The sequence below is a fragment of the Nasonia vitripennis genome, chromosome 4 (assembly GCF_009193385.2).
Source record: "Nasonia vitripennis strain AsymCx chromosome 4, Nvit_psr_1.1, whole genome shotgun sequence".
NCBI classification, from domain to species: Eukaryota; Metazoa; Arthropoda; class Insecta; order Hymenoptera; family Pteromalidae; genus Nasonia; species Nasonia vitripennis.
In genome coordinates, this window is record NC_045760.1 from 12,289,893 (window position 1) to 12,314,232 (window position 24,340).

General features: G+C 48.3%; 2 protein-coding genes across 8 annotated transcripts in view; one reads left to right on the forward strand and one right to left on the reverse strand.

Annotated features, from left to right (window-relative positions):
- The window catches only part of LOC100119509 (protein vestigial), a 397,514-nt gene that overhangs the window by 130,502 nt on the left and 242,672 nt on the right, over positions 1-24,340 (forward strand). The window lies entirely within an intron of this gene.
- Positions 1-24,340, reverse strand: part of LOC100120107 (netrin receptor UNC5C) — a 33,010-nt gene that overhangs the window by 4,565 nt on the left and 4,105 nt on the right. Inside the window, exons 2-12 of one of the 7 annotated variants that reach the window (XM_031928930.1) lie at positions 19,937-20,003; positions 19,742-19,897; positions 14,741-15,172; positions 11,063-11,347; positions 9,195-9,365; positions 8,017-8,046; positions 7,520-7,684; positions 6,426-6,467; positions 5,909-6,046; positions 3,859-4,380; positions 899-1,892 (exon numbers count right to left, since the gene is read on the reverse strand). In XM_031928930.1, coding sequence (XP_031784790.1) covers positions 899-1,892; positions 3,859-4,380; positions 5,909-6,046; positions 6,426-6,467; positions 7,520-7,684; positions 8,017-8,046; positions 9,195-9,365; positions 11,063-11,347; positions 14,741-15,172; positions 19,742-19,835 — 2,873 coding nt within the window. In that variant the 5' untranslated portion in view covers positions 19,836-19,897; positions 19,937-20,003. Of the gene's footprint in view, positions 1-898; positions 1,893-3,858; positions 4,381-5,908; positions 6,047-6,425; positions 6,468-7,519; positions 7,685-8,016; positions 8,047-9,194; positions 9,366-11,062; positions 11,348-14,740; positions 15,173-19,741; positions 20,004-24,340 lie in introns of all 7 variants that reach the window. The other 6 variants (XM_031928932.2, XM_031928931.2, XM_032599367.1 and 3 more) reach the window with 6 other exon arrangements.

The window sequence follows — 24,340 nt, forward strand, 5'->3', positions numbered from 1 at the left end:
TCCGATTCTTATAAGGAATGCCGTTTGGTATATAGGGATATCTAATCCGCGCGGCGCTTGATTAACATGCGCGCTTTTTCCGGCGCCAGAACGAGTTTAATCAAATAAAACTATAAATTATCCGCGCATGAACTATTAGCACACCGCGCGATAACGATAGCATTTCGCTAATCGGCGAATTTTCAATATATATTTGTCGGGGGGAGAATTTCTATGCATATTTAGACGTCTATTAGAGCTGTGGCTGTGGCGGCTGTGCCTTTTTTCGTTATAATTTAAAAGGAGTGTATATTTATTATATTACCGAAGTAAATATCTTACTTAACGCTATGAAAGGCTTAATTTAAGCGTATCACACCGCGGGCATTTACATAAGTCCCGCGACCGAAACGCCTTATGTACAGCGGTTCCGCGCGATTTTCATAGAAATTTCGCATTACTAGGAAAGGAAGGCAACGCAACGCAAAAAAGTGGGATATTCAAATATCACCGTATAACGTATACTTTGTAATGAACAACACGCGGAATGTGCCGATAAGTTCGTATCGTTAACATTCCGCGCCGCGCGTATTTGCTCACTCCCGTTACGCGCAGATAAGCCCATTAATTAAAAAAAAACGTCCAGTGTGATCGACGATAAATCGACTAATATTCAAAAAAATATTCACACCCGGCGATAATTCATCAATGCAGGCACGCATATCCGCGCGAAGGAATGCCCGCGGCCCCCGTTTCGGCTCGCCCCGAGAGAAATTCGATTTCAATAAAAAGGCGATAACTCCGCAGGAAGTTCCGTCGGGCGCGCCACAAACCTCACTTTGATACTTTTCAACGCCCCAAAACGAACGTCACAGTGCCCGCGTATATCCCCAAATGAAACATTAAGTGCATTACTCACCTATCGACGCGCAGCATCTGGGCGAGCATCCTCCAGTCGTTTCCAAGCGAGTTCGGCGGATCGAGGCACTGGCACAGCTGCTTCCTGAGGGAGCGCGTGAAGCGGAACGGCCGCAGCGTCCTCGAGTCGGCGCCGGTGCCGTTGGCGCTGCCGTGTCCCGTGGCCACGCTGCTCACCACCGTCACCTCCCTCAGCGGCCTCGTCACGCTGCCCGAGGAGATGAGCTGCTTCATGCCGTCGTAGATGATCCTGAATACCTGGCGCGCGTCCGAGCCCGTGCTCGTTGAGCTCTGGCAGATCTGCAGCTTGTAGGTGCGCGTCGCGCTCGAGCTGCTCGCGTCCAGTTCGAAGCTCACGTACTTGAGGCTCTCGCGGTTGTTCCAGACCTCGGCGAAGCTCAGCTCCTGGCGCTCGGTCGGGGACTTGTTCTGCCACTCGTTGCCGACCTCCTCGAGGCTGATCTGCAGCGGCTCGCCGCTGTCCTCGAACGGCAGCGTGCGCGGCTTGTCGAGCAGGCAGCCCCGGATCTGCGCCTCGCGGTCCACCAGCGCCTTGCTAGCGGCCTTCGTGTCCTCGACCGCGTAGACGCGCAGGCAGCAGCTGCCGCCCTGGTTCTGGCTCGCGTACACGGCTAGTCTCAGTCGCTTACTGGCCGTCGCCCCGCCGCAGCTCTTGCCCGCAAGGACGTACGTCTTGAGCTGCTCCGTTACGAGGAAGACCTCGGCGCGATCGACCTGCGTGAACAGCGGGGTGTTGATGGTCTCATTGCCGAGGGTCAGCAGCTTCGTCCAGAGGATCGGCTTGTCCTTGCTCAGGGCTATGGCGTTGCAGCTGCTGTCGTCGACCTCGAGGTTGTCGCAGCACCAGACCGACAGCTCCCAGCTGGCCGGGGGCTGGAGCATCGCGCAGTGCTCGAATTGCAGGATCACGGGCTTGGCGAAGCTCGCCGTCGACGGGCCGCAGCTCACCACTGCCGAGAGTTGCGTCGTGCCATCTGCGGTTCGGCGGGACAGAAAGACGCCATGGGGATCATGACTGGGTTCTCGGCTATTCGTAGGGTAATGCGCGAGCAAGGGTTGCGCTCTCGTCGAGTGCTCAACATAAGGTGGACGCTGATGAGGAGGATGGAGATGATGAAAATTGTTCGGGAGAGAGGAACAGCGGGGTGGATGTTATGCAAAACAGGCCAGCGCTTTGAAGCCGCGCGCGGGGAAAAAGCCCGAGAGTAGAATGGCTTAATTTCTTTCGGACCGACGATAGGTGTGTGTACGCGCGCGCGCGCATTTTATCATGATTTGCAAGAACACTGCAAAAGCGAATAGACATGAATTATACATGCGTCGACGGCGGATTTGCATGTTTGAATTTCAAATCGATGCTCATGTGCTTATGCGCGTCTATAGTTGCGCGCGAACAAACGGACAGTATGGGCAATTAGAGCAGCGAAATCACTTAGTCAAGTTATGGAAAAGTCGATTGAAAGTTGATCGACGCGATGACGAAACGAGTACCTATCGCGCGTTATAGAAACGTCTACGCGGCCCAAACGAGATTATTAAAACAGCAAACAGAAAGTCAGGCCGATAAAAAGCCGAGAGAAGTTCGAGAGCGATAGTAAATGTATCAGTCAGCGCTGATGCCACAAAAAAACTCGTCGGCCTGATGGTGCAGCTTATAGGCTGCCTATGCGCGAGGGTAAATGAGAAAAAGATGAAGAGGGAGCCGAGTAAGAAGTTGGTGAAGGTGCTGAGTGATTAAGCAGTTTCAAACGCCGCTACGGCTATCTCTCTCTCTCTCTCTCTCTCTCTCTCTCTCTCTCTCTCTCTCTCTCTCTCTCTCTCTCTACTCTCACCCAAAATAAATTATGCCGCCTAATATTTTAATGAAATTGTTTTTTACGAGTCCGTATGCGGCGCGGAGATATGGATCGAAATTTATGCGCGCGCGGCATCTCTCCCCTGACAAAGGAGTCGAATACTAATTTCTCAATACGAGTATTCCGGCGTCGCGAATATTCCGCGCGATGTTTGCCTTTCAACGAGCGCCTGATGAATGCCGCGCGGCTTGCCTTCCATTGAGGTGCCGCGGATCTAATCAATTTCTGTTTCGTGCGCGCCAGCTGGATTAGAGAAACAACTCCTCTTTTTTTCGAGCGAATCGAAACCTGGGAGGTCCGCCGGCTATTACGCTCTCGTAAAGTATAATCCGACGAGTTATGCGATACGCGATCAGTTATTGCCTCTTGTCCGCAGCCACTTATTGCTAAATACGACTCGTATAAGTAGGGCAGCGCTATCATGTCGGATTGGGATTTTGTATACAGGTAATCAGTCTTAGCGCCATAAGTCAGTTCGTCGAAATCGTATATAAACTTAGATGATCCATCCCAATTAGAAGACCGCGTGTATATCGGGAGTGCAGCTAATGAAACATCTATCATTGTATACCCGGGCAAACGAACGAAAAACTTTTTCCTCCGTCGGCTCGTTACGTGAACGAAGCCTCGATGCAACCCCGCGGCGGCGTCGTAAACTTACATAACTTCGTCGGCGGCAACATTCGATCACCTTCAGCGCGAAGGCGCAGCATCTCGCTTATTAAGTTTTGCGCGAAATGCACACTACGCCGCGCGAGAGAGCGACGTTGCTGCCTGCATTCTCGTGGCGAAATAAGAGGCGCGCGAGAGCGAGAAAGAAAAAGGCGACGTCTCGCCGATACCTTCATTGGAAATTGATACAGGAGCGCGAGCGAGCGAGCGTAACCCGAGTATCGAGAAATCCCATCAATCGCTAAGTGCGAGCTTATGTAAAGAGGCGAGAGAGGGTGTGAGAGAGAGAGAGAGAGAGAGAGAGAGAGAGTGTACGGATTGAATCAGGAGAGACAGACGGAGATACGAGGTGCGGGCGACATGCAGGGCGACCCTCTGCGCAGTTACAGCTATATATTTTGTATACACTAACCTGGCAGCTGGGGTCTGAATCGATCTTCGTTGAGCACGGCGAGGTGAAGCTCGCTCCTCGAGGGTTTGGGCACCGCTCCCTCGGGTACGGACATCGAGATCCCGGAGTCCGGGAGTACGAGGAGAGCGCCGCGGTTGTTGACATGGGCCCTGGCGACGTTGCCGGCCTCGAGCATCGGCAGCCTCACGTTGCCCGTGGCGACATTGTAGGTCGACTCGGTCGACGGGTAGGAACTCGAGAGGCTGTTCTCGCTGCCCGAGAGCATCTGCTTGTCGCTGCTGCAGGACTCCTGGGTCGAGGTGCTCGGCGTCGGGGACATGGTCGAGGGCACCACCGAGGACGACTGCGGCCCCGAGTGTAGAGACAGGTGCGGCACGTCGTAGTGGTGCTCCGAGAGCGAGCGCGACATCGAGAGTTTCGGGTCGAAGGGATACTCGTAGCAGGCGGGCACGATCGTCGCGGTCACGTCCGGCTGCAGACTAAGCTTCTTCTCCTGATCCGGATAGAACTCCGGCTGGAATTCTGCAAATCGAGCGAGAGACACACACGAGGTGCGGGTTAAGGTGATGCTGCTGTACCGCTTTTTGGATTGCTGCAGCTCTTTCGCTATAGCTTCAACTTGTCTGCAGCTGAAACACGATTTCCTAGAGCTCGCGCAGGGATTTGGATTATGTGACGCGCGCGAGGCTAGCTGCGAGTGGCAAATTGAGAAGCTACGAGATAGTTCGAGGATTTTCTCGCAGTCTGCAGGTATCCTCTTTACACGCGTTTCCCCCTCTGCGGCATTATAATAAAAGGCGAGCAGCTATTCTCGAAAAGTAATGCAATTGGCTCAGTGAGGAGATAATCTACTACAGCCGCGGTGGTGTAGTGCTCAAGCTCTCCAATCAGAGGAGTAAACGTCTATTATTAGATTGCGTTGCGATTAAATGGACGAGACGCGAAGTATCGGATAAGTACATCCATCCAAGTCTTTCAGCAAATTCGGAACTAGCGCGCGGAAAAAAGTTTCCCGTATATAGCAATGGCGCGTACACGATATCCCACATCTTTTGCCCTTACACTCATACGTGTATAAAACAAAGCTCAACTTTCCGAGACAGTCAGCTTCCCGTATATCCCCATCGCAGCCTATTTTGTTGCATGAATCAGCGGATATCTTTATCTCCGTCTCGGGGTTACGGCTTCCAATTTGGAAAACTTTCTCGCATGCGTGTATCATCCGTCCCGATCTCCCCGCGCGCTGCAATCAAATCAAAGACGATCTTTCGCATTGCTCGTCCTTTCCTCAATTCGCTTAATGTTTCTTTCCCGTCTCGACGTCCTTTGTCCAAATTTTATTTCTTATATCCAGTGGGGTGCATCTTTATTTCGCGCGCGGTTATCAACAATCGGGAGGGAGATCTTTTATACACGAAAACAAAATGGTTGGTAATAGTAACAAACCGCTTGACAAAATATGCACCAACTATTTTTTTGGTTAACCTTACCAATAACTTGATAAATGTTTCCCAAAAATCAGGTAACTTACCAATTATTTTATTACACTTACCAAGTACTTGGTAAGGTTAACCAAAAAAAATAGTTGGTGCGTATTTTGCCAAGCGGTTTGTTACTGTTACCAACCATTTTTTCCGTGTACTCGCGAGTGTAGGATGTTGCGAGGGTAATTCCGCCGTGACTAAGACGAAAGATACACACAGATCAAGCGAATTCGTACATTCGATAAAACGACGTTATTGCAGCAGCACGTCAATAGCCCGTCATCAGCAGTGATTTTTATTAACGCAAATCCGCAGCACCACCGGCTTATGATCTCCAATTTACCAAACTTTTTCCCCCGCGTACACACGCATGCGCGCAATCAAACAACCAAAGACACCCGCACTCCATATCACACCCCTCGTTACAATGCTTCTTTCCAGTTTTGTCGCGCTTTGTGCTCTCCGGTACTACATACATCATCAATCGATCGACGCTAAGCACACACACACACGACGCCTCGTAAATTCAATATAAATGTCGGGGAAACGGGGGGAATATAACTTACCGCTTCTGGCCATGGAGTAGAGTGAGTGATCGCGACCCTTGCGCTGGACCAGTCTGGCTAGGAAGAAGCCCAGGCCTCCGATGACGATACAGGCGACCGTCAGCCCAACGTACAATGCCACGTCCATTTGTCGACTCGCTGTAAACAGAGCAAGGGCTATAACTGTTCAGTACGCGCGAGTATGTAAGCTTTACGCTTCTGTAGAGTGAAAGAGAAAGCAAAAGTGGCGACTGTAGCGACGACGGATCCTTCGAAGCTAATGAAGCTAATAAAAGCTGCGACGAGCGGAAGTCATAAAATGCGCGCGCGTGGACAGTCTCGTCGGGCCGCAAGCGTAATAATAACGGCGACGGCCGATTGAGACTTTCGTTGTGCGCGCGAGCTACTGCCGCACGAGGATTGAGAGGAAGATGATGGGGAGCGAGAACGAAAGAAAAGGGGAGACTTGTTTATAAACGTGAGCTGCAAAAATTTCCCCAGCTGACGAGTCGAGATTTCAAATGTATGAGACACTTACCCTCCTCGGTCAAATGGGCTCCTCCGATTTTGGCGCTGTCTACTGAAAAATTTATGATATTTTTTTGTTACGTATAAATTGCGTACGTTTCGGTCTAATGAGTTGGGTGTTTCGGCTAGATGGATCGGCTCTTTTGTGATGCGTCTCTCTCTGGGTAATGTAAAAAAGACGATGAATAAAAGATGCTTCGCGTTCGCGCGCGCGCGCGGCCTTCCCAACACGGTCAGCCGTTCATAAGTCGTCGATTCACTTTGAAAGCGTCCGCGTAGGCACTTTTTGCGACTATATTAGAGCTTAGCGGGTCGCTTGACAAAGACATTATTTCATGATTTAATAAATATTAAAAGCCGCATTACAATGAAAAAGGCCGTGTGTATACATTTCTCGGTTAGAAGATGTGCCGATAACAGGACGAAGACGGTATGCGCGACGACACAAAAGAGCCAAACGGGACAGTTTATGCTAATGCGGGTTTTTGTGTCTTAGGTCGGAGAGTTTCTTGAATCATAATTTAAGGACGCGTGTACGAAGTGTAAGTTAATTTAAAGTCGAGGAATATGCAGAAGTATAAAACTTTTACAGCCGGAGTCGCGGTTATATTGGCTTTATCATTCATCGGAGGGTTTCTTCGAAATCCAATAAAATCTAAAGCAATGTATACATTATAAAGTTCCGGGAGATTATCAATAAAACTCGAGTTGGCAAAACATTAAAATTTATCAAAAATACTCAGGTACTTCGGGGAAACTTATCTTCGCTTCGGAACTTTGCCCGAGCCATCAAGAAGGAAACTTCAGGCAAACAAACCATCCCGCTAAAATGTAAACGAAGGCCAGCGGTATAATTCAGAGGCAAAATGTTCCCGGCGCTCGTGCGCGTAAAATCTAAACTTATCGATAAGACCCTAAAAAAAGAAGAAGAAGAAGAAGTAGACGCCGTCGGCAAGAACAGTCCGTCGTAAAAATGCCCAAATTACGATAATATACCGGACGCATGAAGCCGTGCAGCGCGAGGACAGGGCAACGAGGGAGAAAGGGAAGGGAACAGAGACGACGGCGGCGATTAAAGCTAGATAACACTAAAAATCCACTGACCATTGCACATGCCTCCGGTGCAATTAGCCACGGTAACGTCCTTTCCCTGACATGGCCGTCCACCTTGGCTGGGCGCCGGCTCGTCGCAAGTCCGCCGCCTGCTGTGGGTACAGTCGCTGCCGCAGGTCGACCACGCGGACCATCTGGACCAGCCTCCGTCCACTGCTGTAAATCCAAGAGCTTGAATTATGTGTGTGAATTTATCATTCCTATTTTTTTGAGCTCCGTTATTTATTGTTAAAAATATTTATACGCTAGAGGGTGGCAAAGCTCGTTATCATGCGGTTCGAGCTCTCGCGTGCGCGTACATGAGGGTGCAATAAAGGGAAACGAACGAGCGAGAAAAAGGTGATACGAAAGAATACTCGACTTTTTTTTCTCGATGTACAAGGGGTAGAGACACAATGCACACACAGAGAGACACGGAGGTATACGACACACAGGCACTGAACTCTACTGTATATAATATGGACACACAGTGAACAAAGAGAACTCACCGAATGTGTTAGTGAATATTTCCATCTCCTCTGTTATTGTGAAAGCGTGCATGATATAAAAAGCATTGAGGACTCATTTAATGTTGGATTTATGTATATGCGTATAGTTAGTACACGTATATCATAATGCGTATACGTGGTATATGTGCGAGAATAGTTTAAGCGTCATCGAATGTGCATAAACGCGGATTTATACACATGTAGCATCTATAATAGTATAAGAGACCGTGAGCGGCTGCTTGAATCGAAGCTGTTGTATACATATTTTAAAGTATGTCATGCATGCATTACGAGTCATTAGTGCGCAGACGTACATTGTTAGTCACAAATGGCGATTACACGCACATATATATTGCTTGTTATTTCTTTCAACGATATACACACTAGCTCTGACACCCGCATGAGTGAGATGTCGCTGTATCCGCGACAGCGCGGAAAGCGAGCGGGAGTCGATCATCAAGAGAATCGCCGCCGACTACTTATGAAAAATTGCGATAACATTTGACTCCCCGATAAAAAGGCTTTTCCGCGCTGTCGCAGCTCTATTGCACTTTATTTGTAAACAGAATAAGATCCGCGACGCTAGCTTGGTGAAATATTCACAAAGAACTTTAATGATACAGTAGCGCGCGCGTCTCATAATAGAGAATAACGACAGCCCGTGATCCAATATTTCTTACTCTACTCGAGACACCGCGCGGTGTACTCGTACGTGCACGAGAGAGAGAGAGAGAGAGAGAGAGAGAGAGAGAGAGAGAAAGAGAGAGAGAGAGAGAGAGAGAGAAAGAGATAGAGAGAGAGAGAGAGAAGAAAAAGTCGCGCTCGACAATTTCATCTCATAAATGATGCGCGACTAAAGCCACTCGTCGGCACTTTGTCGCGAGCTTTCGAGACCCGAGGCGGCCACTTTCCTCGTTATTCACCAAGCCGGTCTTCTCCCCACGTGCACACTCTGCAGCAGTGGATCTTCCTTCTCTCTCTTAGTCTCGGTTCTTTGTCGCTCTCTCCCGCCTTCGGAAAAACGGCACTAGATCGCGGGAAAGCGCAACGAGCGTAACGAGAGAAAGAGAGGAAGCGAGAGCCGGACGACGCACTCTCTCGCGCGCGCGCACACACACACACACACAAGAGCTAGAGCAAAGAGGAGAAGGAGAAATAAAGCGGCGGTAGCAACTCACCCGGCTGACAGTTGGTATTGCAGTCGTTTTTCTGCAGCGCCGGCCCGAGACAGGGCTGCCCGCCATTCATGGGCGCCGGGTTTGTGCAAGTCCGCGTCCTCTTTTGTCCACCTTTGACGCAGCGCGTGTGACACTCGGACCACGCCGACCAGGACGACCAGCCTCCGTTAACTGTAAAGAGGCCAAGGCACACACACACACATACCTTTAGACTCGTGTGGCTATATAGAGGTACTCTGTGCTACTGCGGGCTTTCCGCACGTGCGCTGCAGCCGTCGTTTGCGATTTCGTTCTCAAGACGCGCTTTCATTGAGAACAGCTGAGCAACGGAGAAAGAGTATACACTCTATTGGACGTTACGTTGTATGATTGCGGGCGAAATTAGCCGTTCCTGATGTTGCGTATTCATACGTTTTATTCGGAGACCGGCGGTTATTTATTGTTCGCTTGATTTACGCTTATTCCCCGTTTATTGCCATCCGGGCGGCTTTATCGCGGATTCAGCGCGTGTGTAAGTGTGTCGATATCGCGGTACAACGTTTATGCACATAACGCTCTCTCCACTTGAGACGAGATAATTCATTTATAATTATTGGACAATAACATGCATTTTACATGAATTACGACCGCCCGAGTTGTATTGACTCTGATGATGTTAATATTCGCGTCGTTTCCGCGCGTTTACTTAATTATAAACGACGATTCGTTATGAATAAAATATCGCGCGAGGAAAAAAGTTCAAGTCTCGCAACTGTATGAAACGGAGTAACCGTGTACGATGATAATTGCCAGTCGGCGATAAATCGTTTGTTTATCACTATGGCTAAGCGCGCATTTTGCTCGGGGCAGCGTTAGACAGAGGAAAAAAAAGGAATAACGTTTTAACAAGACTTTGCTAGGGAACGATTTTCTTGTCGCCGGGCCGCGCGGCTCCGCGATATTTATTGCATTCTCCGTACTCCCAGCGGCATACGAAGAAAAATGCCTCAGCAAAAAGCGCATAGCCGTGCCTTCAATCAAGTTAATCGGCAGCGCGCTGCGCCGGCGGAAGTGGCTAACTCGACTATGCGCATGAGAAAAAAGCTCTTTCGGAAAAATGATCGAATCGAGACGAAAAGAAAAATAATGAGCGTGACCGAGGAGGGTATTATTTTTCTTATTCAGCGTCCACGCTCTCGAGTGGCTTCCTCTGCAACAATGACTCAACGCGTGCTCCGAGTCATCGTTTACCCGACACACACTCGGCGGCAAAAAACCAAGGCGGCGTTGTCTGAAAATCGTTCACAGCTTCACCGGCTTGAGCTTGCATTTTTCTCGAAATCGTAATCTGATCCCGTTCCACGGCATCGATCATCTCCGGTGACACTTCTCACTACGAGAAAACTCTCTATCCCTCGTCGCGTGTAAACACTTTTCTTCTGGCGAGAAAGTCGATCCAAATCCGGCGACGTCGGCACACTAGTCTCGAGTTGCGCGCGCACGCGTGTGTGTATAGTAGTTCGTTGCTATATACATCGCCCGGCGAATATAAGAACACGCTATTCGCGTAATCCCCCGGAGGAAAAAGTCGGTGTAAGAGATATACACGCGCTTAAGAGCCTTACGTTGGTAAAATATTTCGTTCGGAAAACGAGGATTATTTTCAAGTTTCTTGCGACGGCCAATACGAGATTCTCTCAATTAGAGAAAACGTCGTTATCTCGAGCAGCCCGTGAAAATTCCTCCGGCTGTAGCCCGCATTATAGAAGCGCGCGTCCAGATCGCGATAACAGCTGCCCTTCGCGCAGCGGGGCGTTAAAAGAGAGGTAGGTATAGGTAGAAGTACGTAGAGAAGAGTAAAAAAGGGCTTTTTCTCGTGAAAAACTCACCGTAGACTGTGATACTGGCGGGCTCGCTGCTCCTCTTGGCGGCGATGTTCTCGGCGACGCAGGTATAGTTGGCCTGATGCTGGAGCTTAGCCTGGCCGACGAGCAGATGACCCTCGCTCGATACGAGCAGCGTGTCCGAGGCGTCGGTGTCGAGGGTGACGCCGTTCCTCAGCCAGTAGACCCGCGGCGGTGGCAGTCCTATCGGCGGCAGGCATCTCAGCTCGGTGCTCTGGCCGGCCTCGACCGACACCGAGTACGGCGGCGACTCGAATTGTTTCTTCAAATCTGAGGACAGACGGAGAAAGCGCAACGGCCTGAGTGAGTCTGTATATGGCGTGCGGACACACGGGAGGCACAGCGAGTTGCGGAGATCGAACGCGTCGATTGCGCGAACGCGAGCGAGCAAGAGCGTGTGTAGGTACAAGGAGGCAGACGTGCCAACGGAGCGAGCCATCGGCCACCGCTGGCGGCATGAAGGATGAGAGAGGATTGCGATGATGCATATCGCGATAGGAGCAGCAGCGCGCGCCTCTCTAATTTATTCGTATTTGGGGAAAACATACTTGCGTGTACCGATCGGTTCTTCGATATTTTAATAATAATCATCGGCTCGTCGCACTCGAAATTTATCGTTTCTCTCTCGCGTCTTGACCTTGTTGCATCGAGTGCGTTATTATTAAATTTTTAAATAAACACCTCTACACGCACTTTCTCCTCGTTTGACGCACGTAAAATAAATTATATTGTAAAAAAGGGTCCGCGCGGATACATATTACGTTTCGATTACGCAACAGCTGTGGATGTCTGCGGCACAAATTGTTTCTCCAGATCTGGATAAGGGAATGCGCAGTGCGCGTGTACGTGTACACGTAAGCCGAGAGATTACCAATATTAATAGAGGAAATCGGATAATTTCTGAGCCCTCAATATTCCGCGAGCGTCTCGAGCTCCCCGTAGGCAGCAGTCGCCGGGGAGGGCGAGCCTAAGAGAGAAAAGATCTTGTTACGGGGAAAAATTACTCCCGAGCTGACTAGAGAACGTACGGCCAGATGTGCGCCTGATTTCTCGAGAGCTTCTCAATGAAGTGCACGTGCTGAAACTCTAAGCTGCAGCTAATCGTCGAGTGTACGCGTCTTTCTCGTTCTTTTTTCTTTGTGCTATAGTGTGCGCAGCATCGCAGTTTCCTTCCCTTATTTTCGAGACGAAAAACTTGTTATCGGAGATATACTATTTTCCGAAGGCTCGTAACAATACGGATAAGAACCCGACAAGTGCGCGGCGTGGATGCGGACTAGAAAAGTTGAGAATACGAGAAGTTCCGTTGTTATAGGGAGTTTGGGAAATTTTGTTGAAACTGAAGAGTGTAACGCTATATTTTCAGCGGTATATGGAGTATCTGATGCTACGTCGAGATTTTATAACTACCCAAATCAGTCGAGAAACTGGAGGTTTCGGTTACTCGGCGGATGGATATACCTTTTTGATTATATCCAACTTGAGGGATTAAACAATCTATGTAAATCATATATGAGACACAAGGCGGACTGTGCGGGAATTAAGCTTTAATCGGTTTAATATTTGTACAGCAGCACGCGCTGTGTAAGAATCTGAAAGCTATATTGAGTCTGTATTGATTTGTCCCTAGAGATTCATCCCTTCGTTTTGTTTGCCACGGCCGATGGATAAGTATAATCGATAAGGAAGTCGCGCTGCTCAATCGCAGCTGATAGAACTTGCGACGAGTCGAACCGTACAATAAACACGTAACATCGCGACGAAATAATTATAAGTTAAATAAAGTTTGTGTGCACACAAGGCAGTGTAAGCCAACGCTACATTCAACGAGGGCCATTGTAACTCGCGCGCACTGCAGCAGTCTATATATGACACTATCTAATTTTATTTACTTTGCTCGTTTTTTTCGCGGAAACTGTTTTACCGTTGACGTCCCTATAGACAAGAGGTATCGCGTTCGCTGCCGCCGCGGCTGCACAATAGTGAATAATGCCTCTATTGTTCTGCGGGCCAGCGTACAATAAGCGACGCCGGCGTGCAGACGGTCATTGGAAAACTGCCGCGCGCTTATAAAAATAGAATGCGTTCGTTCACGTAGAGAGAGAGAGAGAGAGAGAGAGAGAGAGAGAGAGAGAGAGAGAGAGAGAAAGAGAGAGAGAGAGAGCTGGAGAGAGAGATGGCTTAATTGACAAATGAATAAATCAAAAAACACCTTTGCGCGGCGCTTAATTCCGCGTGTTATCGCGCCGTTCGCCCGGAATCTTAATACTTGCGCTCGGGCATCAAAAGAGCCAGCGGAACGTCGATCCGTATATAAAACGATAGCATTAAAATTCATGTCGTCGCTCGCTGTCGAGATCAATTGCGAATAATTGTTCGACCGGCTGTGCCTGCGCGGATCTGAAATATTTTGCGCGCGATGTCAAATACTCGATATAACTGTTTGCAGACGGTAAATAAAATGTATAACCGCACAGAGCAGTCTGCAGCAGGAGCGCAAATGAACCGCGAGTTAAATCTGAGAACTCCTCGTCGCGCGCGCGCGCGCTGCATACAAGAGTATACGTACAAAAGTCTCGGATTTAAACGCTAAAATAACGCCCTGCCTCTCTCGCGTCTTTCTGAATAAAATTCAATGTATTTCGACAGAGAACCCGGCAGTTAAAATACTCTGGTTACAGCAAGCGCTTGCGTGTGCAGTGCAAACTACCTTCCTTCCTACCGCCAGCTCTCTTCGCAGCCGTCCATTCACGAAACACACAACTCGACAAACAGGCCTTTATTTTACTTGGCATGGCTCCGTGTCTTGTTCTCTCTCTCTCTCTCTCTCTCTCTCTCTCTCTCTCTCTCTCTCTCTCTCTCTCTCTCTCTCTCTCTCTCTCTCTCTTCCTACATCGCACAGCAGCGCGAGTGCGCTCGGAAATTCTCGACCTCCGGGCTCACTGCTGTATATACAATCTTAAGGTAGTCCTTTCGCGTAGTGTGGGCTTAATTATTGTACAAACACTTACACGCGGCCTTTTCCTCCTCCTAATTACCCGCTTCAAGAGTACACTGATTGAATGCAGAGCTCGCGAAGTTTCGGGCTCAATTTTTATCGATGGCTCGGCCGCCGCGTATACTTTTATCGAACTTCGGGGTCGTTAACTGGAGGAGTTATATGTATATCGGAGCTGCGAGCATGTCCCGTATATACGACGCGCGTTTTCGTCGTAATTTACACCAATTATTAGTTTCGCGAGAAAAAACTAGTTCTGTATACTTTTAATACGCGTTACTTCGCGCCACTGTGCGCGTACGCGTTGTGCAACTAATAACCCAATGTTGGATCAAACGTTGCACCGAGGCGCGCAAAACTTCTGGTTATTCAAATCAATTAGCTGTACTTAGGAAATTTATGCGCATCGTAAAATAATCTCGACTTTAACAGGCGTGCTTGCGCGAAAATCTACCGCGGCCGATCGATCGACCGTTTATTTTCCAGGAACGGAACTTTCAAAACTTTTCCAGCTCGCCTGAATTATGCATGCAAAATAACACATCCGCGCGGAAAAATTTTGATCAACTTTCCCTCATCCGTTCTCGCGCGGCGTATATCACGCACTCGGTGACGATGCGCTCATTCTCGCGCATCACATGAAAGATGTAGATCTATGTACTCACAAGCAACGTCAATGATAGCTGGCTGACTCTTGATCTGTCCGGAGCTCGACCAGGCGATGCATTCGCACTTGAACTTCTCCTTGCTGAAGTACTCCTCGATCATGTTGCGAGTGATGTTAAGCTCGGCCTCGATGATGCGCGTACCCGAGTGCGGGTCGACGAACTCCTGCTTGATCTCCTTATCCATTTTCTGGCCCATGCAGCGGAAATGGACCATGAGTGCGTTGGCGGTTTTGCATTGCAGCGTCGTCGGCTTGTTCTTCACGACGTACGAGCTGACCGGCTCGGCGAGGAAGACCGGTAAATTGCCGCCATCGGGGATGAGCGGGTCACTGGCTATCGTCGCCGACTGCACCTCGTCGTCCTCCTCACCAGTGTAGGCGTCCTCGTCCTCCGAGGCGACATCTTCGTTGGCTGTGAGCGACAAAAGATCTTTTGTGGATTATTCGTGGGTTCTATGTCACTGTACGTATGAGAGAGAAGATTTTGTTCGAAAAAAGAATATATCCTATCCGGGGATCCGATCTTGGCTGCTACTACGCGCTTTCACCAGTATGTTATACTGAAACGAGGAGGCAATCAAATCTTGCTACTGCTGCGGATTCCAATTAATATGAAGTTACGAGGAGGAAATGAGAGAACATTCCTCATTTCAGAAACTCGCTTATTTGTCATTACATTACATGCAAATGGGTTATAAGAATGGAAGCCGTATGCGTGCGGTTCAATTTAGAAACTTTAACGAGGAAATTCGCGCTTCAGAAATGCCGAAAGCAAGATTATTCCGAAAAAAGTGCTTCGCCTCTCGCCTTTCGTTCGCGTCTCTTGCAACTCGCGCGAGAATCCATTTTAGTTTTCAAAGTTCGAAAATTCTGAGCTCGAGCGAAATCTTTTTCACTTTTGCGTTCATTATACGAATCAGACCGAAGTGTGCGAATGGCAGACGTAAAAAAAGTTCTTGTACGCCACTTTATTTTCGTGTTCATTAGCGAAGTAATGAACTCATTCCAATGCAAATGCAATTGGAACTCGGACTTTTTATTCTTTCTCGTTAGTACTTTACGCGAAAACTTTCTTGACTTTCTGCCGGCGAGTATAAACGAAAACAAGATTTTCAACTTTTTTGCGGTGCAGCGAAGAACTGCCACAAATCGAAAATTAAGACGCGGCTCATAACCGAGATTTCAGCTTCGAAGCAAACACAAATTTCATTTCATGCTTCGAATTATTATTAACCGTTCATTGAATCAACATTAATTAAAAACACATACACATCTAGCCCCTTTACTCTCGACAAACACGCTTCAGCGTTAGTCCATTACGGAGTCCGAAATAAATTCAACGCACGTGAGAGAAAAGCCGTAAATAAAGTAACGACCGACACCGACAAATAAGACAAGCGATCTGCATCTACTCCGCCCATAATTCGCACGACTCGTTTGCGAACGCGAGAACCTCGCGCCATTTATTGTCTTTGACAAGGGCTGCTATTATCGCGCACAGGGTCATTACGCGATATTCGAAACCTCCGCTGGATTTTACGGTACGCAGCGGTAGCAGACGAGATGGCATCAGTGGCTCTCTTTGCGAAAAGGAACTGGGAGAACTCCTCTGGGCTGGTAAAAACGAGAGCGAAAAAGAAGCTGCTATACTGATGCTTCCGCGCTTGCTGTGCGTATGTGCGTGTGCATGGAAACTCTTTTGCGAACTTTCTTTTGATAAAGCCGCGGCTCCGCGGAGAGCGAACTTCTCATTTTACCTTTTTTCCGGCTTCGCGCACGTAAAGGGGGGGCTTCTGGATTAACACATTCGCGTTGCGCTTTGAAAACGCGCGTGTGGGGAAGGAAATTTCTCGCTTAATACACGGGGAAAAAAGTTGAAAATACGTATAGGCTCGCACTCATTGGTAAATAGACGCGGTGAAAATTGTGTTTATGCGATGAGAACGCGTGCCGCGGCGCTGTTTACAGAGGGGAGATGCGTATTTCGGCGCGGCGGAGAGAGGAGTCGATCGGTCGGAGAAAAATTGGCTTTTTGCTTAATTAGCTGCGCACGAGCCAGATAGAGAGAGAGTTTATTTGACGGCACTCGCGCGGTTGTCTTCGCAGTGAAAATATTTGAATAAACCAGCTGATTGTACAAGTACTGGAAATAGATTTTTTCAAAACAACTTTAGAATTTATAGCCGGCGACACGGTGTATTTTGAAACGTGCCCTCGCAGGAAACTCCTCTTACACGCGCGCGATCTCAAGTGTTTTAGAAAAAGCTCGATCCGTCCACAAAACATTTCCCATTCAGTCGAACTTTCTATAATAGTCTTTCTGGAGTTGAGAGCGCGGAAGGTCATTCGATATGACAATGGATAATTGTGAAAACTTGAATGACGTAGCGTCGAATATTATTATTTAAAACCAACGCAAGTCGCAGCAGTATAGGCAGAGTAGACGAGAAGTCGCTCTATTAAATTCATTGATTCCAATTAAACCGATCGGGTATTTGCATCGGAATCAATTAGAATCAATTGGAATCAACATTCGTTTCAAGAAGACGTTCACGAGCTATTTTAATTGACATCGTAAAGCGAAAAAGTCGTAGATAGATACAGGCGCACAGAGCAAAGCTGTATTATACATGCACACGCGCGAAATGAAGATATTTGCGCTGCCGATGTCATGTGTGTACGTAAACGTTATAGACACGGCGGGTCATAAAAATCCTCGAAAAGCTGCGAATCCAGTATAATGGTTATAACTCGCGGAACTATTAAAGGCGCAGTAAAATCGCACCGCGCGCTCGCGCTACGTAGTTCGGCATTGATAAAACGAGGCTTAGAAAAATATATGCATTCATATGGCCTGGGCCCGTTGTGACTCTCTCTTCTCTTCGTATACTTTCTAACAACTCAAAGTCTTTATTAACAGTAAACGTCACGATCCGCGAAGCATTTGAAGTAAAGTGATTTCGCGTCGTAAAACGAAAATCGCCAGCGAAATTTATACAATCTCGGGTAATCGCTTTTTACCACCACCACGGCGAGCAAATGGCTCTCTCCGCACAGCGCGCGGAAACTATAAAGTCATTAACGAGAAGTCTCTCTGCCAGCTCGTCTATGGAAAACTGGCTCCTCGTCCGCTGCACTTGACACGAAAGAAGGGAAAGAAAAAAAGGAGAACAAGCTGAGCTCGTAATATACATTGTTGTTTTCCCTGCAGTCTTTCGGCTCTGTCTCTCCCTCGGCGCGGGAAATAATTATCGTTTTTCTCTCTCTCTCTCTCGGCAGCGGCGAGCTATACAGAGTTGCACTCCTCGGATCGATAAATTATCCTAGCGCCGGAACACAGCGAGCGCTATCGGCGGCGGCCAGAGCGAGAGAGAGAGAGAGAGAGAAAGCTCAGCGAACAAAAAAAATGAGAGACGCCCGTTGCCGGAGATAATTACGCAATACGTCATGAATACCGATGCGCTCGGTGCGTCGTAACCCCGTCAACTTCGACCTCTCCGACCGCTTTTTATTTTCGCCGGACTGCGGCGCGATGCGCGCTCGAGCGTGTACGCGATATATACGCGCGAGCGCGAACCGATAACACGAGGGAAGAGCGGTGTGGGTGTAATAATGTGTATGCGAGTGAAGTAGCACGGAGAGCAAGCGCGCCCGGCGAATAGATTGCGGAGGTCTTTTGTTGAACAGATCTGTGTGTGTGTGTGCGTGTGTGTGTGTGGAAATGCGCGTAGGTCTTCGTTGGGACGGGAAGGTTTCATCGGACGCGGGACGTTTTTATCGTCTTTTTAATCTCTTGAGGGAATGGAGAATTTTCGTGATAGCCCGAAGGCAGGACTTTTCAGCTCTTTTCGGGTATGGCTGTAGGACTTTTTTTCGCGGGAGAAAAATTATCGTTTGGAAGATAAGATTTAATTTGTGGTCACGTTGGAAATCAAAATATTGAATGTCAAAGAGCCCTTCTATCCTTTATCTCGTCCTTTATTGAAATCGATTGGAAATCATGTAACCCGAAGTCAGATAAGATATCTTATCTCAAGGGCGTGCGCATATGCCCTATATTTTCAAAGATTTACCCGATTTTCCCATATCTTAAAATAGAAAACGTCACGCATACGTTACCGAGAAATTTAATTTCGCTGATTCGATGGAAACGCTCGAGCATAGTATAAACATCTTTGATGATGTTCTCGAAGCTCTAGATTAAGATGCCCGGATCGCGAGCGATTTAATTTATGTCGTCGTATAAAAATCCATTAAAGCATGCGCGAGTTGTACTTTGAATCGTCGGCTTTTTAAACTTTTTATCCTCGTCTACTCGCGAGCAAGTTGATCCAATTTGAAGCACGACATCAATCAGCTCGCATACATCGCTGTACGTCAGAGCTGAAATAATTTACGTGGATTAATCGAGCGATATAGGTCTACTTTAATCCGCAGCTCAGGCATGTGAGTTATAGATACCGGCATGTGTGCAGCTTGTATACGCGCGGAATATTATGCGTTATTCCATTCCTCGTGCTCTACGCGCGCCTACTCAATATTCATGCATATATCGAACTCGTATTCGACACTATTTTACTCGCGCAATGAATATCGAATTTCCTCTCCCGCTAAAAATGTTATTTCAAAGCCGGCCAGCCTGAAAATTTGCCCCTAAATATTTGACACACGCGTTCGATATCGCATCGATACATGAAATAAGGACCCGCAGCATATCGGATCAGTCATCGCCGCAGCAGACGAGTCGCGTTACATCTCGGCGGCGAAGAAAGAAAAAATTCGTACACGCACAGCGAAGCGCATTCATCGTTAATTCATTAGCGATTTTTCAAGTGAACCGCGCGCAGGTATACATAACGCGCGCACATAGCGGCGGCAGCACACAGAGAGCCTAGTGTGTCGGACCCCCGGATCGATATTCGATATCCAAGCGATGTCTGTTATAAAAGAGAGAACAGAGAGGAGGGCAGAGCAACGCTGCGGAGATTGAAAGGCTCACCTTCGTCAGAAGTGAATGAATGGACCGGGCTGCAGGGAAGTGCGACGGCCAGCCAGAGCACGAAAAACAACCAGCAGCACAATCTCGGCCTCATTTCGATTGCTTTCTCTCATTCCTTCATCTCGTTGTTTAATGCTGCATATATGTGCACTGCGTTCTGTGGCGGCTCGTTCTCTTCTATCGGGCCGCCGCCGTGACAATCCAAAGGCTGCACACAGCTCCGCTTTTATGATCCTCCTTGATTACTTGAGAGAGATTCCCGCTGCAACAAGTCATAATGCATACACATGCGTTATTATCCTGTGGCCAATGCACCGCACGATCGAGGCTTAACTTTATAATTCCCTACTCGCAAATTGCAGTTCGCTCGCTCCGCGGGATATGCGCGTGTATAAGTGCTACATTATGTATACGTGTGTACGATGTAGGTATATGTGTGCGCGCGCGAGCGATCCTCTTTGAGAAAGCGATAATTGGAATATACGTAAGCCTTTTTTCGACAATTTTTCGACAATCGGATGTAATTTGCCTTTCCTTCTCCTATGATTTATCGCTTTCTCGAGCGAGCGGCTACGGAATTAAGCGGGACACTCGATGTGTATATGTGTAAGTAAATATCGCGCATTACGGATAAGTGCTAAATTGTCGTAGCTTAAAGCTCTCTCTCTCTCTCTCTCTCTCTCTCTCTCTCTCTCTCTCTCTCTCTCTCTCTCTCTCTCTCTCTCTCTCTCTCTCTCTCTCTCGGTACAGAGAAACAACACACACACAGACGCAACAATCGCACGTTATAAGCGCATTTACTCAGGCCAGTTATAAATGTCACTCAAATTTCGAAACGCAATCCGCTTCAAATTTTTTGCGTCTGCCACCGTCACCGCAGCAAATTGAATGAGCGCGCTTTTGTATAAGGAGTCGCGCCGAGGTAATGAGGAGCGTGAAAACTTTTGCTTGAATTATGCTCAACGACTGTCCGCCTTTGACCCGCGGCAAATTGAGTGTATACACAGGGAAAAGCGGGTTAAGCCCGACATTTTTCATCGTTTCTTCATTTTTTTTAGCGAAGCCGTCTTTATTGCGCAACGCTTTTTCTCCGCGCAGCGCCTCGAGTACATCGGTTATTCACGATAATTACACGCTACGAACTCGAATATTATACTTTTACTCTGTAACCTGAACTCCGAGAGACCTTATCTGTCTGCCTCTTTCGAGAGAAGGTGATCCAATAAAAAAATTTCACAAGTATCAAAATCTCTCGAGAGCGGCGATAATGAACACCGTACGCACGATGAAAGCCGAGCTTTCAAGTTTCCGAAAATGAGTTTATTGTATATGCGCCTTGCTCGCGCGGGCGACATTTGTTTTTCAAATAGTTTTATTTGACTTGCGTCACACAACACGACGAGAGCGACGGGAGAAGAAGCTACTCCGCACATACGAAAATACACGAGCGTTGAAAAAAAAAGTAGGCTGCCGTATGTCAATGCAGCGCTCGGCTCTCTCAAACAAGACGCTTCACCGCGCGCTGCTGGCGCGTGCGACTCTGGAAAAAAAGCTAACCAAATATTATTCTATCTGAGCAGCGTCGACTCGCTAAAAAGAGGGCACTAAAGGAATTTCCACATCGTTAAAGGTACTGCACTCCGGCTTGAGAGACTGTTAAAGAGGAGCATGAAGCGTTCATATTGCGCTTTGAAATTTCATTATACGCGAGCTGGAGGAAGACGACTGAATCAGATCAACTATCTTCTTTTCAATTTTTACGGTCCTTTCGCGAGCCAATGGGTGCAGCAGCTTCAGCGAAGAGCTGCGGAATTAACCGATATACAGCCTCGATAGCGCTTTATTACATTATGCATTAGAAAAAGGCACGTATGAAAGATACATTAGGTTATAAGAAAATGTCGGCGAGGTTTTTTTTTCAATGCGATCGCTGATCTATATTTATATGGGATTACGACGGGCGTGTTCGCGATATATATCTTGTTATTTTCTCCGGTAATTAAGCACATAATTTATTATTCAATTAGGAAGACTTTTAGAAATTTAATTACACATTATAGTATATAACAAAAAACAGCAACAATGTACTGCGCCGCGTTTACACGAAAACACACCGCGTTATTGTCGCGGCTAAAAACCGTAATTAATTTCGTGTCAAGTGGCTTATCGGAAGGCAAACTTTTTCTGGCTTGATTAATTTAATTTTGCCAATAACGCCGCGGCGAATCCGCGATGCTCACTCCACGCGCCCGGCGCTTACAAACTTCCGTGTCCGTCAACATCCATAACGAAGGCGTTTGAATGCTCCCGGCCGCGGCAACGATGGCGGCTGCGAAGGCCAAACAATTAGAAGCCCTCTCGCTCTCTTCCCTCCTGCATTGTTTGCTCGCAATTTCTGAACTTCGGAGCACGCTAAATTTCCGTATACACACCTTCCTTCGTCCCTCTCTCTATCCCTACTCACATCGTTTTGCCGGAGCCAACGAGCACGACGACAGATAGCTGCACACCTTGTACACACGGGAAAAGGAGATGCGTTGGAATAACTATGAACTATATGCGTGAAAAAAGGCATCAGTGATGCACCTACTATTATAACGGCGGTTCCCCCTTTTCGAAAATTTCGGGAGGAGCTATCCCACGATGAGGCGCCCGGTGCACCGCAGCTCGACAAAACAAGGGTCAACAGGCTGCGCGCATACGTATGTATATCCACGCGTGTGGGAGCCGATTCCCCGAGGCAACAATGGGACCCGAAATTCACGTCAAGTGCGCGGCTGGGCCCTCCGGAACAGGTTTAAATGCTACGCACCGTACGAAACCGTATAACTCTATGATGCACCTCGGTGCAGCGCACACTGGTGTAGGCATGTATACCTGTACATCCGCGCGCGCGTGTGTGTATAGGTGAGGAGAGCTCGAGCCCGCGCTTACGCGTCGGCGGCGCCTGTTTATTCAGCGCGTGTTTACCCTAACGAGATTAACATCCAAAATCTCTTAACTCCATCGGAGGAGGCGCGCCGGGAGCGCGCAGACTCTTTATCTGATCGTGTCTCTCTGCAGCAGCAACAGCAGCACGACGACGACGACGACGACGTTCCAGCACGCATATGTGTCGCGCGCTCGCAGCTCTTGTGTATATATGCGCGCACGTGCGCCATCAGCGTCGCGAGAGCATGTTTACGTACGTGCGTGCGGCTCGATAAAATATCGGCCGCTTTATCTTTTCGTCGTTTCTCTCACATTGCTTTGTAATAAGCGACACTCGCCGGGCTGTAAGTGCATATATGTATATTATATACACAGGCGCGCGTATAACGCATCGCGACTCAAGAGGGCGAGAGAGAGAGAGAGAGAGAGAGAGAGAGAGAGAGAGAGAGAGAGAGAGAGAAATGAAGCCGCAACTCCCGAGTCTAATCTCGTATGCTGAACTCTTGGCACGCGCGCGCAGCTCTCTTTCTCTCGGCCGAAGAAGAATGCGCGCCCTCGCGCGAATTTGTTTGCCACTCGGCGCGCTGTAGCAGGACATACAGTCTCTGAACGCCGACGCTGTGTCGCATCTTTGATGTACGAGTGCGCCCGCGCGCGAGGGCGAATTTTTATGTGACACGCGCGCAGACGCATATATGACCATCCCCGTATAATTATCTTTTATGAGCTGCTTGAGATTTTGAAACATGGCAGTATGGAAGGGCTGCGCGCTGTCGGAGTGAGAGTGAGAGTTTATAAATAGAGCGCGCACCGCAGTGGCTTCTGCATTTCTGTCGAGCTTTCGATTTTTTGCTCGGCGCGGAGAGCTTCCGTTTTATTTTGCGCCGAACGAGCGCCAGACTAATGCGCTCGGCTCGCGGGACAATCGGTTATAGTCGCCGGGAATTAGGAAGGTGAAGAGTAGTGTGTGCGCAGTGTACCTATACGTTACACGCACGGAATGCGCTTTTCGGTTACAAGAGGTGGTGTTCTTTTTTTCTTTGACGCGGGCTGTTTCTCGGGAAAAAGTTCACTCTTTCGAACGTCAGCTGGCTTTGGGGGGCCCTTTTTTCACGCGCGACGAAAGGAGGTTTTTTTCGAGAGCGAGATCTGGCAGGACGATTGACGAGTGCGCGTGCTTAATTACGCTTGCAGCAGCGGGGGGTGTATTTTCTATTTGCTTGTTTAAAATTAACTAATCGACGAGCTGCTGCTGCAGCCCCGCGACGATGATGATGGTATCTGCTGATTTATTTGTGGTGAGCGTTTTACTAACTATTTCTCTGTAAGCGCGCGTGTGTGTACGGACAAAATGAAATAATTAAATGGCAGCTCCGTTTGCCACAAGTTTAACTCGCTCAAATGGAGGCGAAGCGCGCGGGAAGGCTAATTTTGTTTTCCTCTCCTTTTTTCAACTCACCACGCTGTACGTTTACCGCAGTTTCATCAGCAGGCGCATTATAAATAAAGATTAATCTCGAGCGCGACTATGAAAATTTCCGTGCGTAAAAGAGAGCGAGAGAGATAAGCACTGTCAACTTGAAACAATTATTTTTTATCGCCATCGCTCTTCCAGGCTAGCGCCGCCAAGAGCAGCGCGATATATAGCACAACGACGCGGCTTCCGCG